The sequence below is a fragment of the Mesoplodon densirostris genome, chromosome X (genome assembly GCF_025265405.1).
Source record: "Mesoplodon densirostris isolate mMesDen1 chromosome X, mMesDen1 primary haplotype, whole genome shotgun sequence".
Taxonomy (NCBI): domain Eukaryota; kingdom Metazoa; phylum Chordata; class Mammalia; order Artiodactyla; family Ziphiidae; genus Mesoplodon; species Mesoplodon densirostris.
Window position 1 is genome coordinate 85,383,928 of NC_082681.1, and position 14,509 is coordinate 85,398,436.

Below are 14,509 nucleotides of genomic sequence, written 5' to 3' on the forward strand. Positions count from 1 at the left end.
GGACTAAATAGATACATCAGGAAACCTCATTAATCTTCCAGTAGTCACCCATCAGCTGGCATTGCAGCATAGACTTAGGTCCTCCCATCTAACTCAACACCTTCTCCATGCTGTGGTTAATCATGACCCATCCTGCAGAATGCTTTGGGGGAAATTAAAAAGGGAGTTTAGAAGGCTTCTAGAGTGGCCTACAGGAAACAATATGGATGTCTACCAGCATCTATCCCCCTGCCACTAATGGCCACAAAAGAGAGAGTCAGAGAGGGGAAGGGAAGCACTGAGAGATACTGGGCAATTCCAGCCAGAGCTGTACCACTGTTTGGCTTGGGCAGTGCTTAGCATGATGGGAGGCAGGACAGGGGAAGGGGAATGGAGCAAGTGTATGATTACCATTTTCCTCATAAGACAGGGCCAGGACTGGGCCAGCTAGTCTAAAAAGTCTACTGACTGAGGTCAAAGTTGTATTCAGAGAGGCCACAACCAGAGCATAAGCCCCAAGACAGCATGCCAGTGGATGAGCTGAGGTTCCAGCATTGCTCAATCAACCCCAAACCCCAAGACCCAAGGGGGACCAAAGGTATAATCAAGGTCAAGAGCGAAGAGTGTGCATTGCAAAAAGATGAAATTGGGGCAAATGCAGGTCAGGAACAAGCAAGGGGGTGCCTCAGAGACTTGTCATAAACAGCCTTGTGGCATTTATGAGGCATGGGGTACCTAGTTTGTGCATTTCTCCAGTTGGCTTAAATGGTCAGACCAAAGATGGAGCACCCCTATCTCCAGCACATACATGCTATTCTCTGGTAAGGGTTGGCCCTTGACTTCACTTTATTGGTGAAGGAATCTAATGTGTTCATGAGCGTTCCTGAGATGGAAGGTGGCTTTTCACAAGCTTTCGCCTGGCCGCAAACCCTTTACTGCACCAGAAACTGGGTCTGACTGTGGTGCTAGTGGAAGTCCAGACTTCCTCCATTCTGCTCTCCAGTTCCCCACCTCAACTAGCTGGGGCTGGACACAGGGCTAGAAGATGGGGAATGTGCTCTAGGCAGGCCAGGTGGAGCAGTGGCAGATAAGTGAATCTTCATAGACGTTGGCAGCTGGAAACAGAATGCCATGGGGTTTGTTTCCTTAGTAACTGTTTCCAGATTTTTGCAGGGGTAAGGGTGATAAGGATGGCCTCTGTATGGAGATTGTCTTCTCTGGTGCTCAGGGATGAGTGTTGGTTTCACATTATTCCTCTGTAAACTCCAATGGGTCCTATAGAAATTTTTGAAGCTATGCTGGTCATGCAAGTGGCTGACGGCTGCTGGTGGTGCGCTGAGGGGTGGGGTAGTAGCAGAAGTAATTGCCACCATTGGGGTAGAATGGAGAACAGCAGCCAGTTATACCCATAGATTCAGCAGTGGTGAATCTAAGCTTAGTGTCAGTAAGAAGTGTAACATCTGAGGTACTCTCTTGCTAGGCTCTGATTATTCCTGGGTTGTGGATGATAGGCTAGAAAGACAAAGGTGGAGAGAGCACTGAACAATACTTTCCAATGTATCATCGCCCAGTCCTGCTGTGGCTTTAGGACGACACTCACGTCAGTTATGCAGTTCATGGTGATTGTGTCCAGGAGCACTTCCATTGAATATCAGATTGCGGATATCTTTGGAAGACTGGTTATGCACTTGAGTTTTGGTGTCTGATTTCTTAGGTTTGAGCCCCAGCTCTGCAACTCACTGCACGACCTTGGGCAAGAAACCTAACACACTTGGCGCCTCCGATTTTTGTGAAATGGGGATAAATAATCGCACATATCTTTTAGGACATCTGTGAAGGTTAAATGTGAGCATTATGTGAAGCACACAGTTCCATGCCTAGACCATAGTAAATGCTCACTCAATAAAGAGAAGCTATTATACTGTGTCTCTTTCAGGTCTATCTTCACCCCAATGCATGTGTCACAGAGGGACATACATTAGAAGGCATCGGACCAAAAGCAGAGCCATCAAGGGTCCTGGCAATCCATGTTTTTTAAGGGATATGGTGCCATGCCAGAGTAGCATTAGGCAGAAGGAATGCACTTCTCTGCACTTTTCTCTTGGGAACCAATAAACAGCCATTTGTATTCTTGGGGAACCCCTAGGCTGACTCTTCACTTTTTCCTGGTGCTGCCATGTATGGACATCTGTTCCTTGCTCCTTTTGGATGAATATAACTACCTGCCTGCTGTGCAATCATCCTCTCTGCTTTCTGGATGGAACCCAGAGGCCTCCTGGTGGGCAATGTGGTTACCTGGTCAGGATGTGGAAGAATGTCTGGAGTCAGGGTTGGCAGTAGGACTCAGGGATCAAGGGCAGTGTCTCAGGCCCTTGGAGTTGTCAGGGTTATGGAATTTCAAGCTCAGACGGCTAGGATAAGGTGATGTATGGAGGAGAACGGCGGAGGCATTAACTGCCTCTGCACTGGGTGTGCACAGCAATGTGCTGGGAGGTTCCGTAACAGGTTCTCCCCATCACCAGCAGGGGGCAGCATCTGCCCAGGTGGCAGGGTAAGTGGGTCAGGGCCAGATCTGAAACTGTCTGCCCAGAGCCCCTGAGCATGCTATGACATGAATTAGAAACAACAGGTGACAGCTGCCCTTAACACTACCAGAAAGAAAGAAGGCTCACAGTACTGCTGGGCCTAAGACTGTGGGATTTCCCAGGATGTAGGACTTTCAGTTTTAAAACCAGAGCAGTCCTGGGCAAACTGGGACAAGTTGGTCACCCTAAGTAGGAACGCAGCGCTGTCTCTCCCTCTCTCTCCATTATCATCTGTTCTACCAGGTGCTCTGCCAATTCCACATGGTGGGGGCGGGGAGGGGTGGTCAGTGAGAGCTATGCTGATTATACAAGAGGTCAAATTAGAAAGTGGGAATGCTGGGGAACAAACCAAGGCTTTTAGGCAGAGAAGTAACATTACCAGGTAGATGTATTATGGCCCCGACATTTTATTATGAAAAAAATTACATATACAGCAAATTTTACAGGTAGCACCCATATGCCCGCATCTAGGTCCTACAATTAGCATTTTACTGGACTTCTTTTATCACATATCTATTCTTCTATCCATCCACCAATCCACCTAAATTTTGATGCATTTCAAAATAAATTGTAGACAGCACTACACTCTTCCAAGCGTTTCTGAGGTTTAGTGGAGTCAGACAGACCCAAATTTGAAGGCATTTGACTTCTACCAGCTTAAATTTTCTCATCTCTAAGTTGATGACACTGAGTGTTGGTAGGAAGATTTGATTTGTTTACTTTATGAAACACTCAGATAATGCTTTCTGTGTGCAACTCATAAATATTATCTCATTTAATCCTAGTAAAAATCCAATGAGGTAAATTCTGTCATCACCCCCATTGTACAGATGAGGTTTCAAGAAGTTAATGAGCTCCCTGAAGGTCACACGATCAGCAAATGGCATTGCTGAGAGTTGAATCCAGACTCTCTGACTTTGGTATCCACGGCCTTGACCACTACACTATGTTTCCTCCCACAGCACCCACTAAATTATGGACATCCAGTGAATGGTGACCCTCGCCTTCTTTGTTTTTAAATCTTTCACTGCAACCCCACAGAGTAGGTATTATCTCCAGTTTACAGATGAGGAAACTGGAGGTTGGAAATGTTTGATAACTTCCTCAAGAATGCACTGCTAATAAGTAAAGAATTGGGGATTTGAACCCAGGAACGGCTCATTCCTGGGTCAGTGTCATTTCCCTGTACTGCACAGTACAGAAACCACTGAAGTGCACATGAGCCTAGACCACTTATGGGGGATTCTTTTTTAGGGATGGTCTTTCCTCTGCCATAGTAGAAAAGAATGTGGTGAAAAGAGGGGCTTCTGCCTAGTTCCCATGAGGGGCCAGTGTCTTTCTTTTTATAACTATGAAACAGACTCAGTGCCAAGTGGCAGCAGAGCCTCGGAATCTCATCAAGCTCCAGAAAAGGAGCCATGAATCTTAGCTATCAACTCTCCCTCTGAGGGAGGCCTTACATGGGGGCAACCCCTTCCCTACTGTACCCTGCCTCCTCTTCCCTTTTCTCCCCCACCCTTCTCCTCCCCCTCCCTTCCCTTTCTCTTCTTCCTCCTCCTCCTCCTCGTCCTCCTCACCATCATCAGGAAGCCAGTCATAATCATTATCATTTTCTTCCTCATAGCTATCATTTACTGAATGCTTCTCAAGTGCTGTTCTAGGCACTTTACATATATTATTAGCTCATTTAATCTTCACAACAATGCCATGAGGAGAGGACTACTACTATTCCTACCTCACATATGAGATATTGGAGCCCCAGAGGGGTTAAGTACCTAACATAAGGGCACCTGGCCCTGAGTTAACAGCCTTCCCAGAGTTCACCTTGGGAGATGTTGATCATTGCAAAGATGCTGATAATCGCTATGGGAAAGCTGGGGGCATAATAGTAACAGGGAACTGGACTTTAAGAGCCGAATTGCTAAAATTGCCTGGCCTTCCCCTGTGGAGTGAGCACCTATCCTCAGTGTAAAAGCGACCCATCTGTCACAAAGCATGTATACAATCACCCCCACTGTGTCAAACGTGTAAAGAGAGCCCCAAATCGGGTTATTCCCAGATTGGAAGGCCTGGGTTCTAGTTGTGGCTTTGCTCTTAACCTGCTAAATGACCTTGGGCAAGTCAGTTCCCCTCTCTGGGTCTCATTTATAAAATGTAATACTACATGCTCTACTAACAGTACAGGGCTACTTAATGTGAGCATTAAATGAGAATGTTGAAGAAGGTGCTTTTTACAGCATCTTACCAATATAACAAATAACTTCCCTTACTCTCCTCCTCTTCCTTCATCTCTCTCTCTTTCACCTGCCTCGTCTTCGTCTTTTACTCTGTTTTGTTCCTTCTCTTCCTTTCTTTAGTCTCCTCTAACCAGGTCTCAGACTTATCTGAAGAACTGCTCTTAGGCAGAAGAAACACAGGCTTTAAAGGCAGACACACCTAGCTTTGCCTCCTGGCTTTGCCCCTTCCTAGTTGTTTGTTGGGCAACCATTTTACCCTTTTTGAGCCTCAGTTTTATCATCTGTAAAAATAGACACGCATAATGCCTTCCTTGTAAGGTTGTTTTTGGATGATGTGGTAGGTTGTCTGCAAATACGACCAAGAATTGCCCCCATCTCTGGCATACATGCAGCTCCTCCCATCAAGAGGCGGAGTCTCTTTTCCCCACTCCTTAAATCTGGGCTGGCTCTGCGACTTGCTTTGACCAATAGAGTACAGCAGCACTTTTGCTGTATGACTTCTGGTCTTATGCCACAAAAGGCCTTGCAGCTTTTGTTTTCACCCTCTGGGAAGACTGCTGCCACATAAAAAAAAAATGTCTCACTACTCTACTTGGAGAGAGAGGCCCAATGGAGAAAGAAAGGCCCTGGAGAGTAAAATACTACAAAGGGAGGTGGGAGGCCCATCCAGCCCACAGCTGTTTCAGCCACCACAGCTGAGGTATCAGACAAGTGAGAGCACACATCTTGGGTCCTTCAGCCCCAGCCAAGCTGTCTGAGGCAACACCACATGGAACAGAAATAAGCCATTCCCAGCAAGTCCTGCTCAAATTGCAGAATCACGAGCAAATAAACGGTGGCTGTTTTAAGCCACTAAGTTTTTGGGTGGTTTGTTTCACAACAGATAGCTGAACCGGAAAAATTAAATGAGATAGTAGCACCCCACCCAGTGGCTGGCAGGTATAGGTGCTCAACATTTGATTGTTCCCTTCCCATTCAGAGGTGTTCCCTGGGAAACAGCTGACCTGGCTAGTTGTGCTGCAACTGAATTGACAGATCTGACCTCCAGTGTGCCAAAGATGCAGAGCAATGACCACTTCTCTTATACTTTACAGGGACCTGCTGAGAGCTATACAGGTTAAGGTGTACTCCAAGTTACACAGCTGAGTGTCCTCCCTTTGCCCAGACTGCGTCTAGGCCACCTTAAAAGCAGGCTCGTAGCTGAACAACATCTGGGGTGGTAGAGTCATGTCAGCTAAGACAAATAGTGTTTCTTTTGACCGCTCATCCGATCAACCTGGTGCCAGAGGCACAAGGGGTAGAAGTACTTACTATATGCCTGGCACTGAGTGCTTACTATATGCCTGGCATTGCTCACAACAGTGCCAGAAGTAGGTACTGTTATTTTCCCCATTTTTCCAGATGAGGACACTGAAGCACAGAGAAGTTGGGTTTCTGGAAAGCATTGGGACAGTTTAATGCACAGGGTATCAATTAGGGAGCCCTTGGGATCAACACTTGTAGAAGAAAAGGGAAGAGAAGGAGGCAGGATTGGACAGAGGGAGCTATTGAACTGCAACTCAGTCTTAATGGAAACCACAGTCCACCCATGGGGAGCTCTGAAGCTGGGATGACCCTTCGGAGTTTTTCCCTATTGTATCCTCATAGGAGAACAGGCCTTTACATCCCTGCATCAGTCACTGAATTCCTAGTCTCTGATTTCTAGTTCAGAGTTATTTCACCTACTCCTGTGTTCAAGCCATCCCAAAAGGGAGAAAAGCTTTAAAAAGTGATCATGGAGAAAACGTAGGAAAAAAAGTGGACTCTGGTACCAGACAAATCTGTGTTCAAATCCTGAATCTTCTCTTACTAGCTGTCTGTTTAACTCTGTACAAGTTATTTAACTTCTCTGAGCTTCAGTTTACATTTTTGGAAAAGGGCAATAAGAATACTTAGCTTGAAAGGTTGTTTTGAAAATCATATACAATCATCTATATAAAGCATCTTACATAGAGACTTGACACAGAGTGGTCACTGCATACATGGAAATTATTATAAAAATAGGGTAAATTATTATGCGGCGGTGTGCCTGGTTTTCTCACTTGTAGGGAGGAGTGAATAAGAGTAAAGAAGAGCTACCCAGAAGGGGAAAGGGCATTACATCTTTTCTGTTACCTGGTACTTGTAGGCACTGAGTCAGCATTTACTCCAATGAACAAATGTTTATTTAAAAGGATTTGTACAGACAGAACGCTCTTACTTTCAAAGAGCAGAGGAACCTTTTATATATTATGAACACACGGACAACTGTGGCAACTTAAAACTACAGCTAAGAAAGGAAGGAAAAATATCCCCCCTCCCCAGCCAGGAGCTAACACTTTTTCAGTCAGCCAGCCCCCATCCCTGTCCCTTAAGTTTGAGAGTGACTTGACTAGAGATGTGGCTTTGGAGGAGGGAAGAGCTGTAGGGCTTGGGGAGCCTGGTGCCTTTTATTTTGAGAGGGAAATCCACCTGCACAATCCACAGGAAAAGGGGTGGCCAAAAGCTGACCTGAGCTGAGGCTGCCTTAGAGAAGAGAGACTGGAGTAGAAGTCCCACCTACCTGCATGTGTAAAGTGATTGGCATTCACTTGAATTTCAACCCACTACTCTGACCTCTAAGATATACCATTTGAGTCAGTACCAGAGTAATGGTTTTGGATAAAAGGCAACACAAATGTCAGCCTGGGGCCTCTCCAGCCTAAGGCAGCCCTGATAGCAGAGCCCTCAGACCAATGACCTAGGCAACGAGTTAGGCGGGACTTGTGGAGTGGGTCTGGCTCCCTGATTTCACTGTGGGGAACATCTGCTACTGATTTTCAAAAGCTAGGGTTTATTATGGGAGAAAAGCCCACAGATTTTAGGATCCCCAGACACATAGCCTGGTACCTGAGAACTTTAGTATATCTGGGAAACTGCCAGGTGGTGGGGTGGTGAGCTCAATAATAACAGCCAGGCCTCCCAAATGAATATGAAAAGGAGAGCTTGTCCAAGCTACCTCGGGCCTTGAGGATGAGATGAGGTTGCGGGTGGGGGAGATAAATGCACCAAGCCTATTGAAACGTCCAGCAAGAAGACTGTGGTCCCTTCAGAGCCTAAGGCAAAAGTACAGGGAGGGGGCACACTGGTGCCTTCACCTGAAACAAGATATGGGCCTCTCCAGGCCCTCAGACCTTAGGCCCCAGGCCTCAGGCACAAGAGACAGGGACTCACATCTGGGACTTCCGCCTTTCCCTTAGCTCCAAACAAGGGCAGGGGTTGAAATGTGGGTGAGAGAGAAGGGATCTTCAGACACAACTGTCATTAGCACCTGAACCACATCTCTTCCTAAACCAGAAACTCCAAGAGCAAACAGAAATAAGAGAAAAGTGAGAGAGGGGTTGTGCTTCCATCACATTAAATAGGAGACTTTGTAGAGGTGGGGAAGGGTGGTTTCACATGGAGACATCAATCACTCTGGCCAAGGGGAGGGGTTATGAGCAGCAGAGCTCTAAGTGTTCTCCTTCTTTTCATTCATCCTGCTTCCGTTTTGGCTTTTTGGGGTTCCTGGACCGACTCTTGGCTTTGCACAGAGGGCATATAGGTGCATTCCGGTGAATTTGTTGGTGACATGACAAGCAGGCCTGGTGGGGGGCACAAGACAAAGCAAGTTAGTGGTCAGATTCTTCTAGGCCATGGCTCATCTTTCCCAGGGGCCCCCACAAGCAATTGCGATTTCCCAACAGGAAGGAGCAAGACCTAAGTAGTGAGTCCCAAGTAGCGAGATCTGTGCTGGATGTAAGGGATGCAAAGGATGTAAGGGAGTGAAAGTCAAAGAGGGGTACTGAGGAAAAATATCCAAAATTTGGCAATAAGGCAAAATGTGAATTGCATATTCATTAAGCATTATACTGGAGCATGGTCTAACAGGCTCACTCAAGGATTATTTAATTCTCTAGGACAGGTATCAATAAACTTTTCCTGTAAAGGCCAAGATAGTAAATCTTTTGGACTTTCTTTTCAGGTCAAATGATTTTAGTTGCAACTACTCAGCTCCAACTGTCTTACATAAAAGAAGCTATAGACAATACATAAACAAGCAGAAATGTGTGTGGGCCAATAAAACTTTATTTACAAAAACGGGGAGCAGGTCACACTTGGCCTATGGGTTCTGGTTTGCTGACCCTTGCTCTAGGAGACTGTCTCTTTGTTTGACTATTTACTACTTATTTAAAAAAATTGAAGTATAGTTGATTTAAAATGTTGCATTAGCTTCTGGTATACAGCAAAATGATATAGATGATAGATAGATAGATAGATAGATAGATAGATATTCTTTTCTGTTATGGGTTATTACAGGATATTGAATATAGTTCCCTGTGCTATACAGTAGGACACTGGTGTTTATCTATTTTATACACAGTAGTCTCTATCTGCTAATCCCAAAAGCCTAATTTACCCCTGTCCCACCCCCTTTCGCCTTTGGTAACCATAAGTTTGTTTTCTATGTCTGTGAGTCTGGTTCTGTCTTGTAAATAAGTTCATTTGTATCATATTTTATATTTCACATATAAATGATATCATATGGTATTTGTCTTTCTCGGTCTGACTTACTTCACTTAGTATGATAATCTCTAGGTCCATCCATGTTGCTGCAAATGGCATTATTTCATTCTTTTATATGGCTGAGTAGTATTCCATTGTATATATGTACCACATCATCTTTATCCGTTCATCTGTCGATGGACATTTAGGTTGCTTCCATGTCTTGGCTATTGTAAATAGTACTGCTATGAACATTGGGGTGCATTTATCTTTTTGAATTAGAGTTTTCCCTGGATATATGCCTAGGAGTGGGATTGCAGGATCATATGGTAACTCAAATTTTAGTCTTTTAAGGAACTTCCATACTGTTCTCCATAGTGGCTGCACCGATTTACGTTCCTACCAATGGTGTAGGAGGGTTCTCTTTTCTCCACACCCTCTCCAGCATTTGTTATTTTCAGAATTTTTAATGATGGCCATTCTGACCGGTGTGAGGTGATACCTCATTGAAGTTTTGATTAGCATTTCTCCAACAATTGGTGATGCTGAGCACCTGTTCATGTGCCTATTGGCCATCTGTATGTTTTCTTTGGAGAAATGTCTATTGAGGTCCTCTGCCCATTCTTTTTTTTTTTTTTTTTTTTTTTTTTTGCGGTATGCGGGCCTCTCACTGTTGTGGCCTCCCCCGTCGCGGAGCACAGGCTCCGGACACGCAGGCTCCGGACGCGCAGGCTCAGCAGCCATGGCTCACGGGCCCAGCCGCTCCACGGCATATGGGATCCTCCCAGACCGGGGCACGAACCCGCATCCCCTGCATCGGCAGGTGGACTCTCAACCACTTGCGCCACCAGGGAGGCCCCCTCTGCCCATTCTTTGATGGGATTATTTGTTTTTGTGTTATTGAGTTGTATGAGCTGTGTTTATATTTTGGGAATTAAGTCCTTGTTGGTCTCATCATTTGCAAATATTTCCTCCCATTCCGTAGGTTGGCTTTTCATTTTTGTTTATGGTTTCCTTTGCTGGGCAAAAGCTTATAAGTTTGAATAGGTCCCATTTGTTTACTTTTGCTTTTATTTCTATTGCCTTGGGAGACTGACCTAAGAAAACACTGGTACAATTTATGTCAGAGAATGTTTTGCCTGTGTTCCCTTCTAGGAGTTGTATGGTATCATGTCTTACATTTAAGTCTTGAAGCTGTTTTGAGCTTACTTTTGAGTATGGTGTGAAGGAGTGTTCTAACTTTATTGATTTACATGCATCTGTCCAGCTTTCCCAATACCACTTGCTGAAGAGACTGTCTTGTCTCCATTGTATATTCTTGCCTCCTTTGTCGAAGATTAATTGAACATAGGTGAGTGGGTTTATTTCTGGGCTCTCTATTCTGTTCCACTGACTATAAATACTTTTCAGTTAAATAGTATACTATTTGACTATTTACTGTTGATCAGGGCCCAGATGCTGTGACTTAATGTTGATAAGGCACAAAAGGTTTTTGCCCAGTAGAGATGCAAATTATTTTTGTTACAAAGAAAAGGTAATCACAACGATTGCAGTTTTATTTTCCTGTAGGACATTAACCAGTTCTGGATTTAACATTGCAAACGTATTTTGGCATTCCTTTCCTTTCTTGACTATATAATTATCTGTTCCTCTAATGCTTCTGGAACCAGCTTTGTAATGCTGCTGGCTCCCTCGTTAATGACACAGGTTCACTATATATTTGTCTGAGTCACGTTTCTAACGTTCTGAAAATTATACTTTAGCAGAGCCTGCCAATCTCCCTGCATTCTAACCTCTCTGAGAATATGAGGCAACAAGACCAGTGGCTCTACTACAGCACACATACACACCACCCCTTCCTCTGTGTCCCAAGTGAAGGCTGTTTTAGGAAGACCCCAAATAAGTAAGGCCAAAGCCCCAGACCCAACCTTCCATGGGGCTGCTTGAGGATACCTTGCTTCCTCCACAGTCCATACCCAGCTCACTCACCTTCATAGGTGGGGGCTGCTGCCTGAAGGTGGCTGTCTGCCGAGTGTCCTGCTTCCTAGCCACTTGGAGTTGTTGGGCGGCAGCGGCTGCGGCGGCCAAGGATTCAGGGATCGGGGGCTCCTGCGGCTCCGTCTGCCACTCTGCTTTCTGCTTCTCAAAGTAACTTTGGAGATGAGAGACGTTAGCTGGATCATTCTGAAAGCAAGGAGAACCTTGCCCCTCTTAAGGACTCCATGCTACAGAATGAAGGGGGTTGGGTTGTGGCTCACTGTAGGAAATTCCTGCACCCTCTCCAGCACAAGGCTCTTCTCCCTGGGTACCAGGCCCCCTGTGTGTTGGGAAGGGTACTCCTCCTGCTCCTTGGCTCTGACAGGCCCAGAAAAATTAAAAAAAATCCCAAGGCTAGCCAAGTCCTCCAAGGGCATTTTTCTACCCTCCATCCCATGTTCCTTTGCAGTATTCCTATTAAGTGTCCTCAGGCCTCTGCTGGCATACCTCTAGGAATAAGAAGCTCACCACTTCCACAGGCAGCCTGCTCTACCTTAAGGAAGTATGTTCCCTTGTATTCCTTCTATTGAACTGAACTCTGTATCTCTGTAAAGTAAGCTTAGTTCTTAACTCTGGGTCTTAAGATAAAGTTCCAGGCTAGCCCCTGGAGGCCATGAAAGCTCGCCCTTCTGTGTTTACAAGGTTTCTGGACACCCTTTCTAGACCTTGACTTGGGAGGTGACCTCTTAAGAGTCACAGACGCATACACACACAAAGAGTCATAGACATAGTCTTGTATTGTCAAAATTGCACAAGGAACTTTAAAATCCATCTAGTAATTCTAGTCTAATCATCTAACAGCCCAACACAGAGACTTACCCAAGGTCATGCAAGGAGTCGGTCGCTGACAGGCCTGGGTCTAGGACTGGGTACCCTGGCTTTCAGACCAGGCTTTCTGTGTGTATATATACACATGTGTGTGTGTGTGTGTGTGTGTGTGTGTGTGTGTGTGTGTGGTGTATGTTGCAGGGACAGAAGGCAGGCAGCTTACTCCAAGGAGAGCTTCTCCTCCTCTTCACATAGGTCAGGGAGCCTCTGCAGGCCCAGAGTCATGCGCAGGGCATCCACATGTTCCTTCAGTGGCTTATACTCATCATGTAGCCACCGGGTTGACTCTAGCAGCTTGTTTAGGTCATTCTCAGACTGTTTGATGGTGTTTTCCATCTGGAACACAGAGTGAGGCAAGCACAAGGAAGAGACTCCAAGATTCTCGGCGAGGTTGTACAGCTGAGTGGATAATAGCACAGGCTCCAGAGCCAAACCAATCTGTGATCAAGTCCTCAACCTACTATGTATTCTATGTGACTCTTGTCAAGCCTCAGTTTTTTCATCTGTATAATGGTGGTAACAATCATACCTACCTCATATAATCTTGGTGAAGATTCAACGATTGAATTCATATAAGCACTCAGTACAGGGGCTAACACAGAGTAAAGTCTCAATTAGTGGTAGTTATTATTCAAATATAACATCTTAGAGCTGGAATGGCCCTTAGAGCTCATGTAGTGCAAGCCACCACCATTTTACAGATCAGAGAATTGAGACTCAGAGAGAAGAATTAACTTCCTCAGAGAAATGCTTCCTAGGAGCCAAGTCTACATAAAGACTCAGGGCTTCTGCCTCCCAGGCCGGTGGCTTTTCTCCTAAATCAGTGGTTCTCAAAATGCAGTTACCAGATCACCAGCATCAGCATCAACTGGGAACTCATTAGGAATGTAAATTCTCATGCACCACCCCAGATATAAGCAATCAGAAATTCTGGGGTGAAGTCCAACAATCTGTGTTTTAACAGGCCCTCTAGGTGACTCATGAGGCATGTTCAAGTTGGAGATCCACTGGCCCAGATTTTCAGCACCTCTGTGACTAATACCTTGTTTCTTTCTCTATCCTTAGTTAGCTGGCAGCAGAAGTGCCAACTCCTCATGAGACCCTGATATCCTGTGATCTTGTGACACAGAAAATCCCAGGTAACTACTGTCCAAATTGCATTCATATTTCCTTTAAGGCCCTAGGCTTGGCAATATCAGGAAGTAGATATTGCCACAGAAATGAGTTTCCCAAGAATAGAAACTTAGCTCCTTCAAACGTGATTTTAAAAAAATCTCATTATCATAGACTCTAAGGTTTGGAAAGGGCCTTACAGGTCAGCACCTCCAACCTCCCTCTTGGTGAAGGAATCACCAATACTGCAGCTCAGACAGGTGATCATTCAGACTCTGCTTTAATAACTCTAAAAAGTGGGGGACTTATCATCATAGCAGGCAGTTCATTCCCCACATTCCAAAGTTCTCCAAAAGAGAGACTGTAATGAGGGAGTCCCAGTTGGGTAGGCTGGCAGAGGTGGTTTGTTTGGCTTAGATGGAAGCTTCGGAGCCCTAAATTTAAGTTAGATCCCCAAGGCATTCGGCCTCCTCTGCTTTTCCCCAAGGCTAGCTCTCAACTCCTAGACTCCCAGAATGAGAGCACATCAGTGCCGAATGAGACCTCAGAGGTGACTGAATCCCTCTCATGGTACAGAAAAGGAAAATGAGGCCCTGAGAGAAGAAGGAACTTGTCCACTGATATACAGCCGATCAGTGACAGAGCCAGGGCTGGATCTCAGAACTCCTCGATTCTTCCATTTCAACATAGCCTGATGCCTACTCCCCCAAGTTGGCCACAGCCACATCTCAAGGAGAGTCCACAGCACTCACTACTGCCTATTCCTCCTCAAAGGGCCCAGAAATAGGCTTCAGGCAGCCAGCCAAATACCACATACCACATTGATATCAGCGTGGATCAGTTGGAGTTCCTCCACGTGGGCCATCTTCTCCTGTAGCAGGAGGTCCATCTCCTGCTTGTATTCCTTCAGGTGTCTCTCCTCTGATTCAAGGGCCTCAAACTCAGCCTTCAAACGGGTCTTGATCTTTTCCATCTGCAGGGTCTTGTTCCTGCCATTCCCCCAAAGGAGGAAACAGACCAGCAGGAGAAGGCAGGAAAAGGGAAATGGAGTACAGAGTTAGAGAAATGGAGTACAGACTTAGGCCCTGAGCCAGGGCTAACTGGTTAAGCCATCTTTCTAAGCTTCCCTCTCTTCAGGCAGAGGCAGCCTGAAGCCATCCCCACAAAGGCAGGAGATTCTTTCTTCTA

At 45.6% G+C, this 14,509-nt stretch overlaps 1 protein-coding gene across 1 annotated transcript; it reads right to left on the reverse strand.

Moving 5' to 3' along the window:
- Positions 1-8,170: 8,170 nt before the first annotated feature.
- Positions 8,171-14,309, reverse strand: LOC132482160 (zinc finger C4H2 domain-containing protein-like). The gene is made up of 4 exons (XM_060087251.1): positions 14,139-14,309; positions 12,372-12,544; positions 11,333-11,495; positions 8,171-8,442 (listed from the first exon to the last, which is right to left on the reverse strand). Exons 1-4 carry the CDS (start codon positions 14,292-14,294, stop codon positions 8,329-8,331), a joined length of 606 nt encoding a protein of 201 aa, XP_059943234.1. The 5' UTR covers positions 14,295-14,309; the 3' UTR covers positions 8,171-8,328.
- Between the last annotated feature and the right edge of the window lie 200 nt (positions 14,310-14,509).